The 24,817-nt window shown below is 39.4% G+C and overlaps 3 protein-coding genes across 3 annotated transcripts in view; 2 read left to right on the forward strand and 1 right to left on the reverse strand.

Annotated features, from left to right (window-relative positions):
* Nucleotides 1-2,776: 2,776 nt before the first annotated feature.
* LOC129927496 (proteasome assembly chaperone 4-like) lies at nucleotides 2,777-9,069 on the reverse strand. The gene is made up of 3 exons (XM_056037060.1): nucleotides 8,825-9,069; nucleotides 5,175-5,250; nucleotides 2,777-3,455 (listed from the first exon to the last, which is right to left on the reverse strand). The coding sequence occupies exons 1-3, from the start codon at nucleotides 8,981-8,983 to the stop codon at nucleotides 3,337-3,339; spliced, it is 354 nt and encodes a 117-aa protein (XP_055893035.1). The 5' UTR covers nucleotides 8,984-9,069; the 3' UTR covers nucleotides 2,777-3,336.
* Nucleotides 9,070-9,287: 218 nt separating this feature from the next.
* On the forward strand, nucleotides 9,288-13,012 carry LOC106080335 (tubulin beta-4B chain). Its single transcript, XM_013241676.2, has 5 exons — nucleotides 9,288-9,446; nucleotides 10,506-10,614; nucleotides 10,766-10,992; nucleotides 11,147-11,275; nucleotides 12,027-13,012. Exons 1-5 carry the CDS (start codon nucleotides 9,390-9,392, stop codon nucleotides 12,852-12,854), a joined length of 1,350 nt encoding a protein of 449 aa, XP_013097130.1. The 5' UTR covers nucleotides 9,288-9,389; the 3' UTR covers nucleotides 12,855-13,012.
* Nucleotides 13,013-19,557: 6,545 nt separating this feature from the next.
* Nucleotides 19,558-24,817, forward strand: part of LOC106068280 (tubulin beta chain-like) — a 44,813-nt gene continuing 39,553 nt past the window's right edge. Inside the window, exon 1 of the mRNA XM_056037044.1 lies at nucleotides 19,558-20,295. Within this exon, the coding sequence (XP_055893019.1) occupies nucleotides 20,239-20,295 (57 nt within the window). The 5' untranslated portion in view covers nucleotides 19,558-20,238. The remainder of the gene's footprint in view (nucleotides 20,296-24,817) is intronic.

Consider the following 24,817-nt stretch of genomic DNA (forward strand, 5'->3'; position numbering starts at 1 on the left):
ATTCCTGGAGTGTTCCTCAGCATGGTCAAGTTGGTTTTTGATTATGTTATCAATGTGACTGCTGATGTGCTGATGAGCCGCCACTTATACTAAGATGGACAGACGGCAACATTACGGAAACTGGTTCAAGAACGGGTGAATAATTGACGACAATTAAAAGACAAATCAGAAACACACAAGAAGCAGGCACTGATTACACATATGTAGATTGTCTGGTTTCACTTACAATCGTTATTTTAAAACAGTCAAAGATCTTCTCAAAGTTGTGACTTAAGCGGGAATTAATTCCCGTTTCCCTGTCCATCATGTCAAAAGAGGTAAATTTAGCACCAACGCTCTCGCTTGGGACTGTTACGGAAGAAATAGGTAACCTCAACAGCATTACGTATATCTGAAACGTCATTCAGGTCAATGTTAACAAGTTTAAGTCTGTGGCACGCGCAACAGACAAGGTCTCTCTTAACAACAGGGACAAAACCTATGAGTTCTTCTCGAATATAATTGCCATCAACAAATGCAACCTCAAACACATCTATACAGTGCCAGAGATATCTGCATTTTCATTACTAAAATACCAAGAAAACGCAGTTAATTCAAGTGCACCCCCTTGCACCCCCTGCGGACGCCCATGCAATCACACTATATAATCACAGACGTTAGTTCCAAAAAGAAGACAATTATGCCCTTCGCATTTCAAGTGTCAATCTAGTCAATCATGTTAATCAATGACATAAACTCTGCTAAGTCGTTGGTTTTCCTGGCTGATTCGGGCAACCCATTCCATTCTTTAATGGCACAATGGAAGAAGGAGCACTTATACTAATTTGATCTAGCGTATGGGATAAGAAATGTGCCTCTATCTTTGTTTCTTTCTGAGTATTTCATTGTGTTTTGTTTATAAAGGACACGGTTGAAAACACCGACTGTGGGAGATGCGTGGACAGAGAAATAGAGAGTGCATATCTTAGAGAGACAGTGGAGATAGAAAAATCATGGATTGGTCACACCCTTAGAAAAGATAGGATACCAACAATTGAGCTGGAGTGGAACCCCCAGGACACAAGACGTAGAGGTAGACCAAAAAGAACGTATTATAATCAGTAGTATTTGGGTCCTTCATTCGCTGTGTACTGTATATTTATTCTAACTATAGCTTTCACAATAATGATCACCAGTATTATCAACAACTGTCCCTTGACTTTCGTCGTACTGGTGATGTGATAGTTCTCGTAACCAAAGTCCTCCACTTTTCAAAGGCAGCAGCTGTTCTTAATATAATACCAAGAGAAGCCGGTCCATTCTTTTTACATTCTCCAACCAGATTATCTTTGGGCGACCCTTTCTCCCTCCACAGTATTTCCAAGGATGGCTTTTTTGGAAGGGAGTAGTGTCTTACAATATGACCGAAAGAGATTAACTTTCGACTCATCAAAGTATTTTTTTAGCTTTTATATAGCGCTACTTTCATGCTCTGAGTGCTATCGTCCAATCTCATTTGTGGACAAGTGGGGGGAGGGGGGGGGGAGTATCTGGGAGAAGGTTTTCCGTACTGCCTCTAGGCAGGCTCGAGTCGGGTGTCGAACCTCGAGCCCCCTTCATAGGTAGGCAAGCCAAGCTAAGTTCAAGCATAGTTAGCCTCTCGACCACGCAGTTCCAACTCTTAGCCAACCAGAGGATTGACTAATAAAAGTACAAACTCGTGTCTTGTTTTCCTGATACCCAGAATTTCTCTGTAGCATTCACAGTATTTCTATAGCTTGTATTCTTCTCTCAGCCATACCGAGAGACCACTATCGAAGAATACAGCTTTAATATTATTTGGAAGCTGACGTTACACTAATGATAGAGAGTTTTAAATAGCTGTGGCTGTAGAGGTACTATGTAAAGTGCTCACCAGACACTACACACATGAATGAATGCCTACGTTACACATCCACACGATTACACACATACTTAAGTACACAGATGTGTGGCTGGAGTTACACCAACCGATGGTTTTATTGGGGGGAGGGGCGCTCTAGTTCGAATCAAAATAAGCAGTGTTTGTTCAGATGCAAAGAAACCATCTCTCTGGTCCCCCCCCCCCTTTTTGCCCACAAAATAGTCTCTGGACCAGATTTCACTGAACAAGAGCAAAGGATTGTGCGATATGCATAGTAATGGCAATAATACCTACAACAAGACTGCAGCTGTCAAAGAGACTATTGTAGTGTTTACGTTTACAGAGAATTACCATGACCCAATTTTCTGAGTGATTTCACTTTTGCCAAATATATTCCGACCATTGTATCTGTACAGTAAACATTTAAATTTTTGCGTCCTGATAAATGACTCTGACATTGTACTATACAAGTGTAAGCGTCACCACAAATAGTATGTATATTTCCAATAGGACCACTGTGATGTATCTTCACGAACTAGGTAAGTGTGTCCACATCATGCACAATTCAAGTGCTCAGCAAAGTGTCACAAAAGAGATACAAGACACCGATAGCAAAGACAAATAGACACAAACACTCTTTTGTTCCCCTGGCAATCAAATCATTAAATAAGAACAATCTGGTATAAACTTTGTCACATGTAAATTATGAGTGAGTCTGGTGTGAATGTACACTTTGGTTTCTTATAGTTATAATGTTTTTTTGTTTGGTGTAATGCACAAATTGTAAGACAAATTTCCATACGGACAATAAAGATTATTATTATTAATAGTTATTATAAAGTAGAAAGGGGAATAACTCAAAATGCATATGTCAATAAAGCGCAAGCAGACGAGTTTGTTAAATTTATTTATTCAAAATAAAAAAATTATGGTAATTAACAATAACAGAACATGAAACAAACAATAAAAAATAGGTCATTTTTTTCCATACATTCATAGTCACAGTGGAAAGTATATACATGAGCTGTACTGCATAACTGTGAGTCATGGAACAGATGCGGGGCAGCATTGTTACAGCATCTGCCAAGTCCATACGGAATGTCATTTTACCAGCATGCCCATCCAGTGAGATGATTGCGATGGCTTTCTTTGGAGATAAACATTGGTCAGAAACAAAAACGCATCTTTTTAAAATGAAAGATTTCCAATCAAACAGTTCAAACCAAATACAATTGTGACCAACGCTAGTGGGTCAAGTTGTCACAGGAATAGGTCAGCTATAGGTCACAGGAATAGGTCAGCTATAGGTCACAGGAATAGGTCAACTATAGGTCACAGGAATAGGTCAGCTATAGGTCACATGAATAGGTCAGCTATAGGTCACAGGAATAGGTCACAGGAATAGGTCAGCTATAGGTCACAGGAATAGGTCAGCTATAGGTCACAGGATCGATTCACGATGAAGGAAAGATCTGGTTTAGTTCCTGGGCGAGACGCTTTTCTATGAGTACTGACAAATTGGCGTCAAAGGGCACACTGCAGCTGACAAACACCTGGCACTTGTATTTCTTGGCTAGACAAATAAAATAAAAATAAACAGTAATCATTCGTTAATTTTTTATCCATATTAAAATGTACAAATGTTACGTTTGTTGTTATTGTTGTTTATTCCATGGACGTGATCAAACTTATACTCAAATATAACTCAAGGGATTTAATTTTGTTTTTAATTTAACACATTATTGAAGTTTTCTCCCTTTAAGACCCATATTTAAGAATTAAGGAAATTTCGCTAGCTTTTTTTTTTTCAGGTCATCTGTTAACAAGCGTATTGTGTGACCAGAACAACGACCAACCACTTTAACTCCTCACACTATTTGTCCAGTACTTATTTAAAGCTGGGAAAATCAAATCTCAGAAGTCACCATAAACGTGATCTCGGGTTCTTCACTTCGACAGCTGTGCGCTCTAACCCTCGACCACCATTTTCCGTTTCAATGAATGACACATTAATGCATTTTTTTTCTCAGAGTGCAGTAGTCCAAGAGTACAACGTTGGTTTCATTATGTATGGTGCAGGGCCGTGGAAAGCTGGGGGGGGGGGGGTTTGCTTTACAAAAGAAGTCGTAAGGTGGGGCAACTAAAAGTGATCAACCGCAATAATAAACCCAACAGATCTAATTTAACAAAAGCATAACATTATCCAGATGTGGTGACTGTATGTCTCGCGTAGTTTAATTCAGTGGTTTTCATCTTACGGTCCTACCTTAAGTACAGCTGCCTGTATTTGTAAGTATTCGCTTCGAACTGTCGCCTCGCTGGCCCCAAGTTTGGACAATGACGTAGAAAGATGGGGGGGAGGGGGGTAATTACCCTTTCAGACCTTGCGATCTACAGGGAAGATGATGAAAAGGCCATGAGTTTCTGTGGCCCACTGTTAACGAGGGTGTCATGTGGCCAGCACAACAACCAACCGCCTTTACTTTTACCTAAGAAATGTTAGGTACCGTACACATTAGAGCTTGGTGGCCTTAGAGGAGCCCTAAAATATCCTGAAATTAAAAATCACAGTCTTCACCAGGATTCGAACCCGGGACCCCCGCTTCGGAGGCCAAGCGCTTTATCACACAGCACGTCCTGGGCCAGGACGAAGTAAGCTTAATTTCTGAAGACACCTTATAAACTTCAAAGTCTCACACATCAAAACTGTTTATTCACTACCTTGACACACATACAAACACAAACGAGCAGATGTAGAGTCTCAACTAATTGTGGCGGGAAACAGTCTGTTAGAGCAGACGACTAGGCCAATAGGGTAGCAAAACAAGAAACTGACCTAAGAACTAAGTCATTGCACTGGTCGGGGACTGAAAGAGAGCCAACAACCCTGTCACCATCAAGGGCCCTTATATGGTGGACACCAGAACGGCCCCCCTTGATACACTGAAGGAATATGGAGAGGTTTCCCCTGTGTAATCGGCCTTCCTAGTCCCGAGAGTCTTGGGATTCGAAGAAATCTATCTATTTACATCTACCGGTGGAAGGAAGTTTTCGTTGGCATAGAGTTTCAAGAGTCAATTACAATTACAATTTAGATGTTTTGATTTGTGTCCAGTCCAATGAACAGATTCGTTACTGCCCATCAAATTTCACCACGCCAATTTCTCATTTGACATCGTCAGTAAAACTTTTAAAATGTGTCTCACCGATTTAACACCAATTTATAAAAACAATCACGCCACACCGCCCACCCTCATTGCTTGACATAAAAACACAAAATATCGACACTGACCTAGTTTTTGTGCCAAAGATTCAGAAATCTGCTCCAATTTAGCTCCAAACAAAGTCGACACAGCAGGGATCTGCCCCTGAGAGAAAAAAAAAAACACAGAAAAAACTTAGTTCCACTAATATTGCAGTCCTCTAAATCTAAACATACCCCAAACAGCAGAAGACAAGAGCGACGTCACTTAACAACACTGCGGGCAGACGAACTTCATTTTTAGGCATCACGTGACCATAAAGCCAGATTAGAGAAATTTAGTAGGCCTATTCTGGCCTATAAGTACAAGGGTGAATATTAAATCATATATATATATATATATATATATAAATATACTTGTCAAGGTCCAGATCTTATAAAGAACCAATGTCTCAAAGTAGAAGTTGCAGGCAGTGGCGTAACAAGATAGCCGTGGGACTGGGTTCAGTAATATGATGCCAGGAGGCCCAACAGTAGCTTGAGTATAGCAAAATCTTTTTATCTTTGAGTGTAATTATATTTCAAAAATGGAATTGAGATGTACTTACTTTTACAAGTAATAATGCCATTAAACTTAAATCTATAAGGACTTCCAACAAATATTACATATTAGATACTTTTGAATTCTTAAGCAAATTTTCCATGTTCCCTATCTGCTCCACCAATGTTGGTTTTTTTTACTGGAGGAACCAATGGAGTAACAACCATGGCGCAAATGTAATTCTTTGCGCCCAGGTTCATGACCTTCAGGGGTGATATGTTTAGAATTCTATAAGAAAATAAATTAGGATATAACGAGTTTTCCCCCTTTTTTTTCCACACAGATGTGATGATTTTTTTTTTTTTTTGTTTAAAATAAAAACACGAAAAATATTTTCAAGACTAGACATGTATAGATTTATATGGTTCAATGCATCACTTAAAAAGCAAAATTTAAAAAATCTTTTGAAAAATAAAATTCGCACTTACAATTATATCTCTAAATAATATAGAGTTATTTCCCTTATTTGGTATCAAACAAAGTGGACAAAATCCGACATATTTAACCATCTCTGTGAATATTTAAGGATTAATTTCCTGTATCTGTATCAATCAAAATAACTAATAACCAATAATTACTTGATTAATTCATGTATAATCTAAATCTACGTCAATGAATAATTATGCAAAGTTTCAACTTGATCCAAGAATGGGTGTAGGTGACAACGTTTTAATAATTTTACCAGACAGACAGAGTTGATAAAAGTTTTGTAATGAAATGGGGCGGTTACTTCATGAAAGCATTGCCGACTTGTGTCCCCTTGAAGTGGCTGCCTCACAGCACATGGGGGCGGGACCTTTCAGTCCGGGCTTACACCAACAGTAGGCGCAGATTGAGTCACTGGCTACAATCGATATGAGTAATGCACGACACGGGGCCACGATGTCAATGCCACCAGTGGTGGTGAGACATAGTTTGAGAACACCTTACAAGGAGACTACAAGCACACGTATGAGCCGAACTTCAAACACAAGGTGTAAACAGTAAGTCACGTTCCCCCTTTCAGACCTTTGAGATCTTACAGGGCAGACGATGTTAAGGTCGTCTGTTTCTTTGACTAACGGTTAACGAGCAGGGTGTCACGTGGTCAGCACAACTAAAGTCAGGCACACATTAGAGTTGAATGGGTTTCATGGGGCGTCCTAAAAATCTCGAAATTCAAAATCCCAGTCTTCGTCGTGATTCTAATCCAGAGCCCCGGGTTCCGAACCCCAGCTCTTCATCCACTCAGCTACCGCCCCCCCCCCCCACCCCCGGGCCACGATGTAAGAAGTACTCAAAGAAAAAACAACACACACACTGATAGTTTAAATGTGTAAGCGCAAAGAAATGCATTTTAAAAATGCTTAAATAAGGACTGCATCATCTCTCAATACTGCAAGATGTATTTCCCTTTACTACATAATACAAAAATATTTAATAACCCCCTAGATTAAGTAATTATTTTTTTTTGTATTGATTCGTGCGTTGTCGTCATCGTCAATGAAACTCTGTGCACAAATTTCAAGTTGATCCGAGGATGGGAATTGGGAGGAAAACAAAATCCTGCCAGACAGAGTTAAACAAGCTTAATGAAAATTGTAGTGGGCTTTAAAAAAAAAATGTCTTAAGAACAAGACAGGGTCACGTGGGATAGAAGGAGAGACTCGTAAGTTGTGTCTCACTAAATAGACCTTTAAGAGAACACGTTCGATGTCAGTGGGGAAAAGTTAGCACAGGCGTCCGACACACTGGTACAAGGCAGTGGCATAGCTCGGGTGGGGGGGGGGGGGAGAGGAGGGGGGAGAATTTGAAAATCCCCCCCGGGCCCCCACTAGTGTTTTTCACATTAAAAATTAAATATTACGCAAAATGCAGAGGCCCCCAATGAGGTCAAGCCCCCCCCCCCCTCGAGCCCCCAAATGATGGAAAATTCTTAGGTACGCCCCTGGTACCATTGTAAGAGATGATAAACAGTCATGTCTTCTCCTGACGTCACTAACCACCATGACAGGAAAGAGATTCGAAAATCAAAGAATTAAAAAAAAACGAAAGCTTGTATAAGGGAATCAACTGCATATTTACAGCTATCTTAATATTAGTTCTCAAAGTATTTCTCAGTACAATATAAGATGTTTCTCTTTTTCGATACCGCTATCAAACGAAAATAATTCATTACCACTAATTAATTTATTAATTGTGTTTATTTTATTGATTCATGTTTTCTTAGGGGCAATAAATAATTGTGCAAAGTTTGAACTTAATCCGAGAAGGGGAAGTGAGAGAACTAACTTGTAGGCCTACAAAATGTGTACCAGATAGACACACGGAGTGAGTTGATATTAGCTTTGTAATAAAAGACCATTGTCACTTTTATCACTGTTTGTTTTTAACCAACTAATTTGCCAGTTCAAGAAATATAGTGTTACATGTGACATGTATCAGTTTAGACAGACGAATCATCTTTTATTTCAGTCCACTGTGTAACAGCTAGTAAGCCCCTTTATCTGGATGTTTTCATTTTTAAAAAAGCAATTTGATTCTAAAACAGAAATACCACGAGAAGTTTAGCATAAATCACTCTGCTTACTTAGTTAAAAACAAATACTTTCAATAACTATTTTGTTTGCTTTAAGTAGGCCTATAGTCTAAAGTCAACACACACAAAATCTAATTTTAATGAAAAATATATTATTATGATGAGGCTTTCCTATCACCCCACCAAAGCGTGTTCCCCTTGCTGCGAGGCCCCCAGCCCACCATTTATTTGTTAAGAAGCGCCTTCGAAGAACAATATCAACCACACCCCTCCTCCAGAAGTGAAATGAAATGATATGCAATGAAAGCATAACTTATATCTACTAATTATCATAAGTAGGCCTACAGACTACTGTAAACATGTATTTTTAGCTTCCATTTTTTTAAAGTATCATGTGGAGAATATAACCAAAAAATATTTTTTTAAAGATTGCATATGATCGGTATATAAATCTAAAATTGTTTCAAGTCTGCGCATATACACACAAAATAGAAGTCGAAACGTGAGACTATACATACGTAAATATATTTTCTGTAGAATATTTAATAAAATTTAGACCTAGACTTCTGCGAGACTGTTTTTGAAAGTTTTACGGTATTTAGTCATTCATGACCTACTTACATAAGTTGCCGGCATCGCCACAGCCATATTTGATAACATAGGCTTCGAGCCTACCCAAACAAAGAAACTCTGCTCGAGTCTAATAATTTTAAAGTGTATAGACTTGTCAAGTATATTTTCAGAAAAGTCTGTTATGCATATTGAGGGTGTCATGTCCATTTCGTAACAGAGAAAAAAGGCCCACTTCTTGAATAGAGCTATTTGATCGTGCCGTGCGCGAGGATGCCGGTCAGAGCATCCATTGGTTCTTAAAAATAACCATGACATGATTGAGAATTCATAAATCAATACGCTAAATAACAAAAGATTAAGACGCATTTAAATTATTTAACATAACGTATTAAAACAAATTTAAAGTAATGGAATATTTGTAATACTCGAAATCATTCATCAACGCTTACAAATTCGTTATTCTTTAGCTTTATGAACTACTTTTTATCATGATGTGGCGGATGAATATTAAATCTCCCCATTGATGGTATAAAAAAAACTTACTCCGGCTTCTCGTTAATTTCGCTCGAGCTCCCTAGTAGTGTTAACATTGTAAAAAAAATATTAAAACAAAATGCGTGAAATTGTCCATCTCCAAGCCGGTCAGTGTGGTAATCAAATCGGTGCCAAGGTATGATTTCTGTTGTGGTGTATTAGCAATATATTTTGTGTTAATTTACTTATTTATTGAATATTCTAAATAGTCGAAACCTTGTCGAGGGTTTTGTGATTGCGTGTGCATCTCCTCATCTCGCGCCATTTATCTCTTCTCTACCATCATCACGGCTTTGATGTATGAAATGAATCTTAGTCTGTCTTAGCATTGCTAATGCTAAGCCTAGGTTATCTAGATTAGATTTTAAGGTAGTCTAGATTTTGTGAATGTTATAGATTTAGTTGCACATCTGTATTATAATTGTAAAATATTTGAATAACTAGAACTATTATAAATTAGTCCAATAAAGTCTAAAAGTACTTTGGCCTAATTATTTTAAAAGTTCTGGCGCATTGGCCCCCTCCCTTTTTTTTTTCATATCCCCGATCCCTTTTTGCAGGCACTCCTTTTTTTACCTCCTAAATGTCAAGACCAAAAATTTGAATTGGGCGGCTATATGGGGGTTCATTGTTCATTCATCAGACATTCCCTCCAACTCTCCGTTGTATTCCCTGCCCATGTTATATTTTTTCTCTATATACTATATATTTTGGTAAGGGATTTAGATTCTAGATCTATCACAGTGATCACCTATGACTTAAGAAAAGTTAGAGCTGACTCAGAATAGAAAAGTACAAGTCTAAGAGTAAGACAAAGTGATGATTCCTAGATCTAAAACTTAGTAAAACTAGATTAAAATGAAATAGGTGGCAAAATGCCAACATTACTTGTGACTAACTTGTGTGTAATGTGATAAATCCAGTTTTATCTAGATTCATGATAGGTCCAGTAGCACAGTAGTCTAAATATATTACTTGCCATTTGAACTAGAGAGATGTGATCTGGTAGGCTAGATCTAGTTTTGGACCAGTTCATTGTTGGATTAGATGTTTCATTAATATTGTCTTATGGGAATGTTACATAAACATTTTTTGGGAACATCTTGAATAACATATTTCAGTCAATTTCAGTACATATTTAATAATGTGGCATTCTTATGAAGCTTTTTTTTTTTCATTTTCTTTTTTCCTTTAGTTCTGGGAAGTCATCTCAGATGAACATGGCATTGATCCAACTGGCACATACCATGGTGACTCTGACCTTCAATTAGAACGTATCAATGTATACTACAATGAAGCATCAGGTGAGGCTTTTACCTTATTTTTACTTGTTCATTAAGGTCTTCATATAGCTTTAACTTTATACTTTATATTCCATCAGTAAAGTCTAGTATTTTGCATATATTTTTTATGAGTTGGCTTGAATTTTTTTAACATCTATCGCTTGTGTTGCAGGTGGCAAATATGTCCCACGTGCCGTATTGGTTGATTTGGAACCCGGTACAATGGACAGTGTCAGATCTGGGCCTTTTGGTCAGATTTTCAGACCAGATAACTTTGTATTTGGACAGTCAGGTGCTGGCAACAACTGGGCTAAAGGTCACTACACAGAGGGAGCTGAGCTCGTAGATTCAGTTATGGATGTAGTAAGGAAAGAGGCTGAAAACTGCGACTGCTTACAGGTAAAAAATAAAATTGTATTTTTTTTTTAGAATTTGGGAGTATTAAATTATTTAGTGTCGATTATTTGATGCCTTAATAATTAGGGTTATTACAATTAATTTAAGTGTAATTTTTATGATTAATAATTTTTAAAACATTGCAATATTCTTTCAGGGCTTCCAACTCACACATTCACTTGGTGGCGGCACTGGATCTGGTATGGGCACATTGTTGATCAGTAAAATGAGAGAGGAATACCCAGACAGAATCATGAACACATTTTCAGTTGTCCCATCACCAAAGGTGATTATTTGTGCATGTATTTATGTAGTTATCTTTTGCAATACTTTTTCATTCCAGGTATTGCTGTACAGCTAAATGTTTTTATTGAGTAATACTTGAATTGGGAAGTGAAGTGTCCACTTTATTATCTTTAGTGACCACATATTTTTTTTAAGAGGGTCTCAAGTAGAAATCATTAACTCTTTCTCTCCTAATTGACGATTCTATAGTTGATTTGGCATCATAAAATTAATTTTTGGCTTATAAACACTGTGTTTTATAAAAAGAGCATGCATCCTTTTTTAATTCTATACCAAAGAAAATATTTTCTAATAAGTCAATGAAGTTTAAACATAACTGGGAAGTGAGCTACAAACGAGCAAAATGGATAATTCCGTCGGGTCATGATAAATAATTTAGGGAGAAAGAGTTAAGAACTGGGTTTTTAAACCTAGTATTTTTAGGACATCCATGAATCCTTGATGATATTTTTAGGACATCCATGAATCCTTGATGTGTTTAGAAGTCACTGGTCACTACAGTGTAGACATGACTTTTTTTTTTTTTACTATTATTATCTTGGGGTTTAGCTTAAGTTAAAAGTATGATTCAAAGTGTTAACCTGAAGAAGAATATAAAATCTTATTTGGCTTATCTGGTTTATTTATAGCTCTGATAGTTTTGTTTTAATTTTATCTTACAAGTTTATTTATGCCTTGTTTTGTTTATTTGTGAACATTAAAGATTTACTGTAAGCCCTTTAATTTTTTAGGTATCAGACACTGTAGTAGAACCATACAACGCAACACTTTCAGTCCATCAGTTAGTAGAAAACACAGATGAAACATATTGCATTGACAATGAAGCCTTGTATGACATTTGCTTTAGGACCCTTAAACTGACCACACCAACCTATGGTGACTTGAACCATCTAGTCAGCGCCACCATGTCCGGTGTGACCACATGCCTCAGGTTCCCTGGCCAGTTGAACGCAGACTTGAGAAAACTGGCCGTCAACATGGTCCCCTTCCCCCGTCTCCACTTCTTCATGCCAGGGTTCGCTCCCCTAACATCCAGGGGCTCACAGCAGTACCGCGCCCTCACTGTCCCAGAGTTGACACAGCAGATGTTTGATGCCAAGAACATGATGGCTGCCTGCGACCCACGTCACGGCCGCTACCTCACAGTTGCAGCCATCTTCAGAGGCCGCATGTCCATGAAGGAAGTTGACGAACAGATGCTCAATGTCCAGAACAAGAACTCCTCCTACTTTGTCGAATGGATCCCCAACAATGTTAAGACAGCTGTCTGCGACATTCCACCACGTGGTCTCAAGATGTCTGCCACTTTCATCGGCAACAGCACAGCCATCCAGGAGCTCTTCAAACGCATCTCCGAGCAGTTCACCGCTATGTTCCGTCGTAAGGCTTTCCTCCATTGGTACACTGGTGAGGGCATGGACGAGATGGAGTTCACCGAAGCTGAGTCCAACATGAATGACCTCGTCTCAGAGTACCAACAATACCAGGATGCTACAGCTGAGGATGAAGGCGAGTTTGATGAAGAGGAGGCTGAAGGTGAAGGGCAGGAATTTGCTTAAATGGGTCAGTTGCAATCTACCGAACATCATTTTAGGACACTTGTCTTGGAACTTTGAGTGTCCAGCCAATTAGCGACTTAAGTTAAATACAACTAACAATTTTTTTCACTTTTGTCACTGTGACCAATCATTAAAGAATGGTCATCAATAAAAAAAAATATGGCTTTTGTTTTCTGTTGTACTGTTTGTCTCTTACATCTTAGCTTGTTGGCAAACTGGAGATTCTGGTTATGTGCTGGTATTACCTGTTTTTCTGGTAGTGATATACTAAAAGTGGTCTCAATTTTATATGTTGGATCTACACACAGTTTTATAGACCCTAAACTAATACTTTGAAATTACACAACAGCATTAAGGAATGATTCTTCAAAAGTACAGCTAAGCTGATGTAGGCTACACTTCATTCTTAATGTAGAACTTCATTTTTTTAAATAATAAAATGGCGTAGAATCTTGAAACTCATCCCACTATCTGCCCTACTTAATTCATGGTTACATCAGAAGTGATGGCCAAGTGTAAAATGAGGCTTCCTAAACTTGGGGGTTCTGGTTCGATTCCTGATGAAACTTGATTAATTTCGGGATCTTTATGGCCAGCTGTAATGAGATACCTGGCGTTAGTTGTAGAGATGGTTAGGCACAGAAACAGGACCTTTATATCATCTGCCCTGTAAATCTTACATGATTTGAAGATGGTCTTGAATTACTTGGTTGAAAATTAGTCTACGTTATAGTCATAAGTCCTCGGTAGTGTGCTATTATGTTGACGTGACCTATGGCAGCTACTCTTTGTCTACCGGGGCTTTGAACGCAACTTAGCAGACGTGGGTTATTGAAACAGCCTGTCTCTCTCAGGTCGTTCAATTGGCCGGACTAATGACTTCACCTATGAGTCATCGCGCTAGTTAACGTCTTTTGTGAGTCTCCACCGGGTGACTGAAGAGCTGTTTGAATTAGATTGGATTGCCAGTGGATTGTAATCTCGCCTTTACACAACGGGGTCGGATTCAGGACATTGGCTGTAGGGTCTCACCCTAAAAGGAGGGGGGGGGCCTCCTCAACTTAATATATTTACATGTCGGTATATATAGATGTAAGCAGTCTAAATATTTTAAAGATCAAGGATAATTATATTAAATGGACCATTATACTGTCATTAGTCTAGCGTTAAGTGCGTTTTCGGAAGAGGTTCCCCCTTGCTTTGATTAAATTATTAATTACACGGTATTATCACAGTAGCACGTTTGTTTATAAAGTCAAATGGGAAATTATTTATTATCAGTCTAGTTAATAATAATAATCATTATTATCCATAGGGAAATTTGTCTACAATTTGTGCATTACACCAGAAAAAATATAGATGACCAAAATATACACACTAGACTCGCTTATGTTGCACCTCAACCAATGGCTACATTTGTCATAAGATTGCTTCTTTGGTGTAGCCCAGTGATGCCCAAAGTAAGTACGACCCGCGGGCCAGAACCGGTCCGCGACGCGGTTCCATCCGGCCCGCCGAAACGTCGGCATAAAAAAATAGAAAATCCTCCCCCCTTTCAAAAAAGTTGAAAATGGATCTTTACCATCGTTAGGGCCCTCACTTTTTCTCTGGTGGATTGGTACTTGACCTTTAACGAGTGTGCGTTTATGAAAAGGAACTCTGAATGTAGAATCTACCAGGAAAAGTGAATGGACTTTTTTGTGGAACATGATAATAAGCCAACATATTTGTTTTGATTTTTAAAAAAATCTGGCTGTTTCAAAATCAACAACAACGCATACAGCGGCATTATAAAACAAATATGAAGGCCTTCATGGTTTAAGCCGCGTATAAAAGATTGATTAAACTACGTCTTGAGATTGGTACATCAAAAAGAGACAAGAAAATAAGTTGGTGGTAAATGTAGCTGCATTGTTGCTCACATTTTAAGTAGAGAGATGAAGCCATTTTTAGACGCGTAAAAAATTATATGACTTTAAATATCCCATTAATTAATGTAAGTACTAGATCCAATAGTTTCAGGTGAATTTTGATTTCATTATTTTTACCTTTTCGTTGACGTGGCCCGCGACACGCGTGTCAAAAGTTAAAACGTCCCGCAGGTCGAATTATGTTGAGCATCACTGGTGTAGCCTATATAGGCTTCGCTTTGCGTTAAGCAGAAATATTGGTATATATTTTTGGCTATTCTCCAGGCACTTTCACTATTTAAAATTGTTCACTGACGCCTTTAACACTTACATTCGTTAGCCGTGTCAGTATACAGACCACAAGGCTCTCGACTAAGCCTCGCATTACACGGCGTTACTCACTAGCTCAATCAGGAAACGTTATGTCTCGTCTAGGCAGTTCTAATTTGAATGAGAACTACATTTATATAGATCTTGTTGAGTCTTTAAACGCTGTACTATTAGAATACATGGCACTTATGGAATGCATGTATTTGTATTTAAAAATAGGTCTTTTACTAATCCACACAGAAGGAGATAGATGTGTATTTTGTTGATTATTTTTCTATTAAATCTATAAAAGTAAAGTCCCCCTTTCAGACCTTGCGATCCATAGGGAAGATGATGTACAGGTCATCTGTTTCTGTGCCCCCCCCCCCCACGCCACGGTTAACGAGGGTGTCATTTGGCCAGCATAACGACCAACCACCTTTACTTTTTCCCAATTGACCTCAAGTAACGTACCGGTACTCATTAGAGCTGGATGGACTCAGGGGCACCCAAAGATTCCGATATAGAAAAAAATCCCAGGATTCAAATTCGGGACGCTCGGTTCGGAAGCAAAACGCATTACCGCTCAGCCACCGCGCCTCCAATGAAATATATAAATACCATAAATCAGGGGTCGTAGCCAGTCCAATGTTCTGGGATGACCAGGCGAAACTAAACTTGGCCTACAAATATAAACACATCCTCTCTCTGACTCATAACTTTTATCAGCCGTTCACCTAAATGTATAACCTAAAATGATCTTACCCGTGGTTACACCAGCCTATAGCCCTATACGAACACACCCTCCTCCTCCGATCAGCTCTCCCGGGGTTCAACTGATGCCTCGTTTGGTCTGATTGAATTATTGAGTGCAGTGATGTCAATCGTTACAAACCCGAGTCTAACTGCGAAAGCTAGAACTTAAAAAAAAAAAAAAAACGCAACGAAGCTCTGTTAACGGTGTGACCAGCGAAGCAAGTAAGTGTAATCAACTCTTGGTGTAATCAACTCTTCGTCAATCACTCCCCCCCCCCCCCATCTCTCTCTCTCACCCCAGGGTTACTTGAACTGAAATCCTATTGTCTTTTAGAAGCTAACGAGGACTGGGTCTTGTACAAGTACCGGAAGGCAGAGCAAAGGCGCCCTTTGCTCTGTTTTGCGTGTTTGGATGTTCCTTCAGAATTGACGATTATTACATCCAAGACTCAGGGGCGCCCTAAATATCCCGAAATTTAAAATCCCAGCTAGGGTTTGAACCCGGAACTCACAGGTTCGGAAGCCAAGAGCTTTACCACTCAGCCACTGCGCCTCCTAAGAGAACACACCCTATCGAAAAATCTGGTTTTGGAGCCCCGTAAGGGGGGGGGGATACACCTGACCCCAAACCTTCCTCGGGTCGGCGCGGCAGGGTTTTGAACATCGAAACGACGGTCCAGAGCGCATACCACACGACCAGGAAGCCATCCTTTGGCAGTTAGATGTGCTGCCTATTCCGTCGGGGAGTTGAGCTAGCATTGCCAAGCAAGCAACATATTTTGGTGAGGAAAAATCTGAAATGGATTCATTTCAAAACTTTGGCATGTAAGGCGCTCATTTTCCTTGACCAATACGCTGGCTAGAAGACGTGTGGAAAGAAATGGTCTCCAAGACGAAGCCAATAGGAAGCGAGATCTAGAATTCTAGATCTTTGTCCGTTCATAATCTCATAAGAGCAACATGAGCTTGGCTCAGACAGTGGCGTAGCAAGGAATTTACCATTATTTGAGGCCCGGGGGGGGGGGGCTTGACCTCTTTGGGAGGCCCCTGCATTTTGCTTAATACTCAATATTTAATGTAATAAAAATAAACATTTGGGGGATCCCTCAAGTTGGGGACCGGTGGAATTTTCTAATTCTCCCCCTCCATCCTAGCTACGCCTCTGACTCAGCATGGTATAACGAAAATAAAGTACTACAGTTATAAAAACTGGCTTTCGTTGTGGTAAATGTATTCACGTCTTATACAGATGGGGATGACCTAGGAGGAAAAAAATAGGAAAGGGGTGGATGTGTAGGAAATATCGTCACTCGATACTAACATGCCTCACTTTTAGTTCCTGGTGAAGTGTCGGAACTCATTTCTGTCTCGGCATGTTTTCACACGTGTAGCCTACCATTGGAGATTTTCAAACACGGTTAACGAGAGTGTCATGTGGCCAGCACAACGACCAACCGACTTTATTTTTTCCCCCTTAATGCCAGGTACCCATTAGAGCTTGGTGGACTCAGGGGCGCCCTAAATATCCCGAAATTAAAAAGTCTTCGCTAGGATTTGAACCCGGAACTCTCAGGTTCGGAAGCCAAGCGCTATACCACTCAGCCACTGCGCCTCCCTAAGAGAGCACACCTTATCGAAAAATTTAGTTTTGGAGGCCCGTAGAGGGGGAAGGGGGATACACCTGACCCCGAATCGCGTTTGTTCCATCCCTTTCGATCCGTTCAGCATAGAAGAGAGGCGAGTGTTGATGTGCGGGCACCCCAGCACTTGCAATTTACTGCACAGGATTTCTCTCAGCAATAAAGAGGTCAAGTCATGGGCGTAGTCAGGATTTTTTTCCAGGTAAGCTTTGAAAGAATTTTCGCGTTCTTGAAATGACTATCGCTTTCGGGAATTTTCGAATGTACGGCATTATTGATTTAAGAGTTTAATTAGTTAATGTTCAGGAAAATTTTGCTCATCGTCTTCTAAAAAAAACAACAACTTTTGTTTTTCTCCCCCCCCCCCCAAAAAATATTTTTGAACACAGAAATGTGCACAAATTATATTCTTTTAAAGGCGACATAAGAGGAGCTCAAAGGATGTATCTAGAACATTTAGCGACAAAACGATCAACGCTCCGAAAAAAAGGCGTCGTCAAAATGGCCTGCTTCGCCCCTGAATGAGGTTTGGGCTAGAACTTAATAGTTTTCATTTGTAAAGGAACACCTGAACCATTCAAAACATCCAGCAACTCCACAATTTAAAGCACTTTTAGCTACACAATTCAAATTGCGTCTTGGGATACGAGCCATCGGTATTGGGGATCTAACAAATTACACCTGGATCTCTCACAGACAGAACAGAAGCTCGGGCAGACAGATGGAAGGGAGTTTCCATGGATCTGGAGTTCCAAGACTCTTCGACTCAACTTTTTTGGACTATTGCAAAGGTCAAGAGTCTATCATCATCATCTTTTCTTTGAGTCCCTCGTGGAACATATGTCTCTTGTTAGTATTTTAATGGCTTCCCAGCTCTTCCCTGTCCTCTCGGCTTCATCTAGTACACTGCGTCGCCATTTTCTTTTTGGTCTTCCTCTATGTCTAGCTCTGTTGTTGGCACCTTTTCTAAGGTTGTGACCAATCCATCTCCACTTCCTCTCTAAGATCTGCACCCCTAACGAACGGTTAAATTTCAGACCAAACAACAACACTCAAAGCTGACCTCAAGACCACAATAGTTCTAAAAGTGATACTGGACCAGGGGAGGCGTATTATCGGCTTAAAATTATGTACCATAGGTTTGGCATCCAATTATAGGCCTATTTGTCCTCAAAATCATGTTAGATTTGATAATGTATCGATAACTGTACACATGCATACAGTGGATCATTATAAGAAATATATGTTGCTTTATGTTGCTTTTTAATCTCTAAATGTGAAGACTTTAAAAGGATAAAGCCTACAATATCTACGGATATAGGCTAGTGCATTACGTTGCAAAAATGTGTCAAGATTAAATAAGTAATACACTGTCGAGTCTGTAAAAGATTTGAGAAAAGAACGAATCTAAAAGGGTCACGCTTATAAGAAAAAGTTATCAACAATTTTCTGTAGGATCCTAGGTATCACATTCAAATACCACATCACAAAACAAGAGATTAGAGACAAGGTTACTGTAGCCATTGGATAAAAGATAACCTGCTAACTATAGTAAAAAAAAAACGCAAGCTTAAAATTAAAATCTATGGCCATATTACAAGATCTTCAGGGCTCGCAAAGACCTTCCTTCAGGGAACAGTACCAGGAAAAAGAAGAGGCACACAGGGAAAGCGATGGACTCATGGGAGGACAACATAAAAGAATGAACGGGCCTGCCATTGAAAGAGGTTCTAACTAAGGCAAAAGACAGAGAGGAATGGAGAAAGACGGTCGACGAGTCTTACATGGCGCCCCAACGGTCCAATAGACTAAGAGATAGGTAAAGGTAAAAAGGTATAAACAATTTTATATGTGTCATAGTTACTCTTTCGGTGGCACAACCGGCCCACCGGGCATTTCACCGCCCATGTACTGGATATGTACTCAAATGACCACCCAATGTATTTAAAAACACTGTGAACAAAGTAAACTAGGTCAAATTGGGGTCAACCCTCCTGATAGCTTTATTCTAAGGTCATTCGAAACATCACGTGGCTTGTGCTTTTGCTAATTGCTGCACATTTTTGGAATTCCATCTTGTAACGCTTTCTTCTCGCTGGCCGGATCAAATCGTGGTTCCTTACGTCTGCTGTTTCATCCACTTGGGAGTCGTCTGATTCAATATTTGCTGGACACAGACTAGAAAGCGGTGAAATTCGAACTCTCTAGTTTGCATAGTGATGTCATAGTTAGTAGATGACGCAGACGCGAGCATGTATCTACTCCTCGAGTCAAATGGAAGTTAAAAAAAAAAGAGGCGAACCATTTTGTTGGATAGTTAATCTCACAAGATTTGTTTTTTTAAAACTCTCGACGCCGCCTCGTATCGTTCGACCACTAGACGAACGCGCAGAGGTCAAGGGTCAACTCGGCCAGACGAGAGTGAGTCACATTGCAAGGATTCGATAATATAAACAAACGAGGGGAAAAAAATAACAATATTAAACAAACAAAAGGGATACCTACTACACAGAAGGCTACACACCACCAGACAACACATCCCACTTCAGAGCTTCCGTGTATTGTGAGCTGTGTAGAGCTATTTTTTTAAATTTTATTTCGTTTCTTGCCCATGTTATATTAAAAACACTTCTTCACGTGTTTAGTTTTTTGGCTGACCTATCAAGGCTTACAGGCGTAGCAAAGGTCAGAGGGTAACATATTTTAAATACTTCTGCTACCAAACAGAATTTCTGGAAGGCTATTAGGATTAAAACACACAAAAAAAAAATGAGAGAGATTGTGCATGTTCAGGTTGGTCAGTGTGGGAACCAAATCGGCTCTAAGGTGAGTTTACATTAACATATATTTGTTTTCAAATCTGGTGTGTCGTTGTCGTCAAAGATGGATACATATTGATTATAATACGTTATTGGGACACGGGTTCTGTAATGTGCTAAGATTTGGCTATTGTATCGGAAATAAAGGTCGCACGTGCTGTACAAAGATGTGTGAAACTTACTGGGAGGTGGGGGGACTGTTACATATTTGTTGGACTACTCACGATTAATCCCCGAAACCCCAGTAATAGATTTCAGAGAGCCTTCGAATTAACCATGTGAATTGTTTCGTACGACGACATGAATTGAACTTTTTAATTGCCTCACTCCAAGTAAGCGACGCGGATTTCGACTATCGCACTTCATATTTCTCCAATTCGACTTAATCTTTTTTTCTTTTTATGATAGTTTTACATGTTTTGGAGGCGCGGTGGCTGAGCGGTAAAGCGCTTGACTACTGAACCGGGGTCCGGGGTTCGAATCCTGGCGAAGACTGGGATTTTTAATTTCAGGATCTTCGGGCGCCTCTTAGTCCACCCAGCTCTGATGGGTACCTGACGTACGTTGGGGAAAAGTAAAGGTTGGTCGTTTTGCTGGCTACATGACACCCTCGTTAACCGTAGGCCACAGAAGCAGATGATCTTTACATCATCTGCCCTATAGACCACAAGGTCTGAAAGGGGAACTTTACTTTACTTTACTTTTTTTTACATGTTTTAAATGTTCATTCAGTGTTCAACCCCCCCCCTTTTTTTTTTTAATTATTGTTATGAACGGTAGTTGACCGCTGTCGGCGTATTATACTTTAACTTGTAATACAGCTTGAAATAACTTAAATAAATTCTTTATTAAACACTTCTAAATAGAACTTTTATTATTGAGATAAAATGAAACCAATGTAGTAGACTAGCTATAATATCAAATGGTATTTTAAACAAAATCTTAACTCACTACAATAACACTTCTTTTCAGTTTCACGTTCTGGAGTCGTCTGTCCTAACTAAGACAAATGACGACAGTTCCGCTTATCTTGCAGCACTCACAACCAATAGCTAACCTCTTACCACCGTCACCATAGAAACACACACGCACATTCCATAAAGGTTATCCTTTGGTATAGGCCTATTTACACAATTATTTTCGGACCTTGAACATTTCTGAAGAAAAAAAATGTTTGGCCTATTTAAACAACTTAAAATGTTGTAATCAATTTTTTTGTAAGTCATAGTATTTGTCTGGGATCTATTTCATCCCTAGACTCCTCCCTTCCATTAGGTTCTCTGCTTTCTCAGTGTAAGAGCGTTGTTTTTTTTTTCTTCTTCTTCTTGTTTCTTATCTTATAAGTTAAAGATGTTCCTTAAAAAAATGTCTGTCTGTCTGTCTGTCTGGTCAAAGTTTGAACATGTTTTTTTCTCCCGTTTTCCATTCTCTGATCAAGTAGATAAAGGTGAACTTAAATGCATTAGTCCTAGCATATGAGATAGCACAATGTTACCCTATATTTGTGTTTCAGTATTTTAGTAGGTTTATGTTATCTTATCTTATATAATACAGACGTTACTTCAAAAAAAGAAGATGATTACGTCCTACGCGTCATGCATTTAGTCATGCATATTAACCAATGACTTAAATTCTGCCAAGTCACTGGTTTTCCTGGCTAGCTCAGGCAACCCATTCCATGCTCTAATAGCACTAGGGAAGGAGGAGTATTTGTACAAATTTGTCCTAGCATATGGGACGAGGAATGTTTGTTTTGTATTGTCTTGTATTTTGAAAACAGTTTCGTAATTGTCGTCCCTTTATCGAACTTTAAAGAGTTCACACGAATATGTCTTGCTTTGTGTAAGATATACTTCAACGGGGGAATGGTTATTGTGTAGAATAGATGGACTCATTGTGTAGAGAAAATTTTCCTTAATTGTTAGCCTATTTTATACTGGTCTGTGTGACCTTACTAGGCGAGGATCAAAATAGATGTCATTGTCCGTAAGGATCTTTTTACTGTAATACATTTAAATTATGATCTTGTAGTTAAAAGATAAAAAAGCTCCCCTTCCAGACCTTGCGATCTATGGGACTGATGATGTTAATGTCATCTGTTTCTGTGGCCAACGGTTAGCTAGCAGGGTGCCATGTGACCAACACAACGACCAACCGCCTTTACTTTCCCCAACTAAAGCCAGGTACCCATTAGAGTTGGGTGGACTCAAGGGCGTCCTAAAAATCCCAAAATTCAAAATACCAGTCTACACCAAGATTCGAACCTGAGCCGAACGCCCACTCAACCACCGCGCCCCCTCTAGTTATTACATAATTGCCCGGATTGGAATGTGCCAGTGTAACGATTGGTTTTGTGAATTGGAACATACAACGCAGATAGAAATCGCACAAACACGTCACTTCGTCTGCCTTTCTTGATACTCTTTAATGGCTACATAAATTGTATTTGAGTTTTAACCCTTTTTTGTGTCTTGTGTAAAATAGAAAGTCTAGTGACGAACATCAACCTTGCCTAACCCCCAACTCTGCTAGGCCTAGTTAGGATCTGGTAGAATTGAGAGTTGTCTCTCGGTTTTTATAATGGACCTCATTCACCAATCTTTAACAAACAACATTTAGTCACGTGATAATATTGATTAAAAAAAAGGAAAAAAAACTGTCACGTGGCTAAATGTTGTTTGTTTACGATTGGGGAATGAAGTCCATTGTTTCAACAAGACGTCCAATCTGGAGACGTTCTTAAACAACAAATGACGTTGACAAACCCAAACGTGAAGTTGTTTCATGACAATTCTTTTCTGACAATCGCATCGCCGAACTATTATTGGTTCACAGAAAACCAATTGACAGACAAATGGCTCAGCCATCATCGGCGAACCATTTGACAGTGACGACGCACACAGACACACGCACACATTTTCTTTTTGAATATATGGCTCCGAATCCCCACGCCAAGTGAACCAATTACATTGAAGTGAACCAATGACATTGAAGTGAACCAATGAAGTTGAAGTGAACCAACGACATCGAAGTGAACCAATGAAGTTGAAGTGAACCAACGACATCGAAGTGAACCAATGACATTGAAGTGAACCAATGACGTTGAAGTGAACCATTGACATTGAAGTGAACCAATGACATTGAAGTGAACCAATGAAGTTGAAGTGAACCAACGACATTGAAGTGAACCAACGACATTGAAGTGAACCAATGAAGTTGAAGTGAACCAACGACATCGAAGTGAACCAATGACATTGAAGTGAACCAATGACGTTGAAATGAACCATTGACATTGAAGTGAACCAATGACATTGAAGTGAACCAATGACATTGAAGTGAACCAATGACGTTGAAGTGAACCAATGACGTTGAAGTGAACCAATGACGTTGAAGTGAACCAATGACATTGAAGTGAACCAATGACGTTGAAGTGAACCAATGACATTAAAGTGAACCAATGACATTAAAGTGAACCAATCACATTGACTTTTCAATTGTCGTAAAAGAAAGTTAAATATCATAGTAGAATGTTTTATTCAAATTCATGTACACCTCTATATAGTGTAATGCTTAGTATTAGGCCCAATATAGCCCAAGTAGGTCTAGTTTCGATCATCCGAAGGGGGGGGGGAGGTGTCATATTAATATGAATCGAAGTAGACTACACTTCATGTTTAGTAGGCTACTTTATCTTTAGAAGTCCAATAGTTTTTAAATTCCGGGGGGGGGGGGGGGAGTCCATATTTTAACTTTCAGAGACATTTTTCTCAATGACACTGTGACAATTCATTCTAAAAGTGACCAAAAAAAATTCATTAATTTATAATAAAAAGGCGATTTAAAAAAAATAAAATGTCTTACTTCAAACCACTCAAAACCATTCGACTAATTTGACTTGCATACAATTATAAGTGTCATTTTGAAATATCATATCCCCCAAATGACAGCCAGTTCCGCATTTACCACTCAGTGGCCTCCTGCAGTCTTCAAGTGACTGTGGATCATCTCATAGGAATGAAAGCCTGGGCACTCGCCGTGGTCGGAACGATGTCGCCCATACAGTAGTTCCACCATCTCCACGTAGCTAATGTATCCAAAGGAACGGCATACGCCTATACAGTTTGGGATTAGCGGCATCTGACAGAGACAGGGCGACTCTGCAAAGATCCTCCCTTGTCCGAGTTGTAAGGAAATAGCGTTCTCAACACGGCGCCTCTGTGCGATGAGACTTGCAAGAATCTGACAGGGTCTAGCGCCGTGTGCTGCAAACTGCCTAAATTTCGCCGGCTCCTGATTTTTCATCAGGGTTTACTCCCGAAGCCTTTCCCATGATTGGGTATAGCTGCTAAGCAGCTGTGGTTCGAATTCAGAGTTTGCCTACAGGCAACATAAGCAATCTTAAATAGTGTTAAGTACGAACTGATCACACGATAACAACTTTTGTTTTGTCTGTTCCTACTATTAGATTTCTCTCTCTCTCTCTCTCTCTCTCTCTCTCTCTCTCTCTCTCTCTTCATAGGTTGAAAGGA

The sequence above is a fragment of the Biomphalaria glabrata genome, chromosome 7 (assembly GCF_947242115.1).
Source record: "Biomphalaria glabrata chromosome 7, xgBioGlab47.1, whole genome shotgun sequence".
In the NCBI taxonomy this organism is placed as follows: Eukaryota; Metazoa; Mollusca; class Gastropoda; family Planorbidae; genus Biomphalaria; species Biomphalaria glabrata.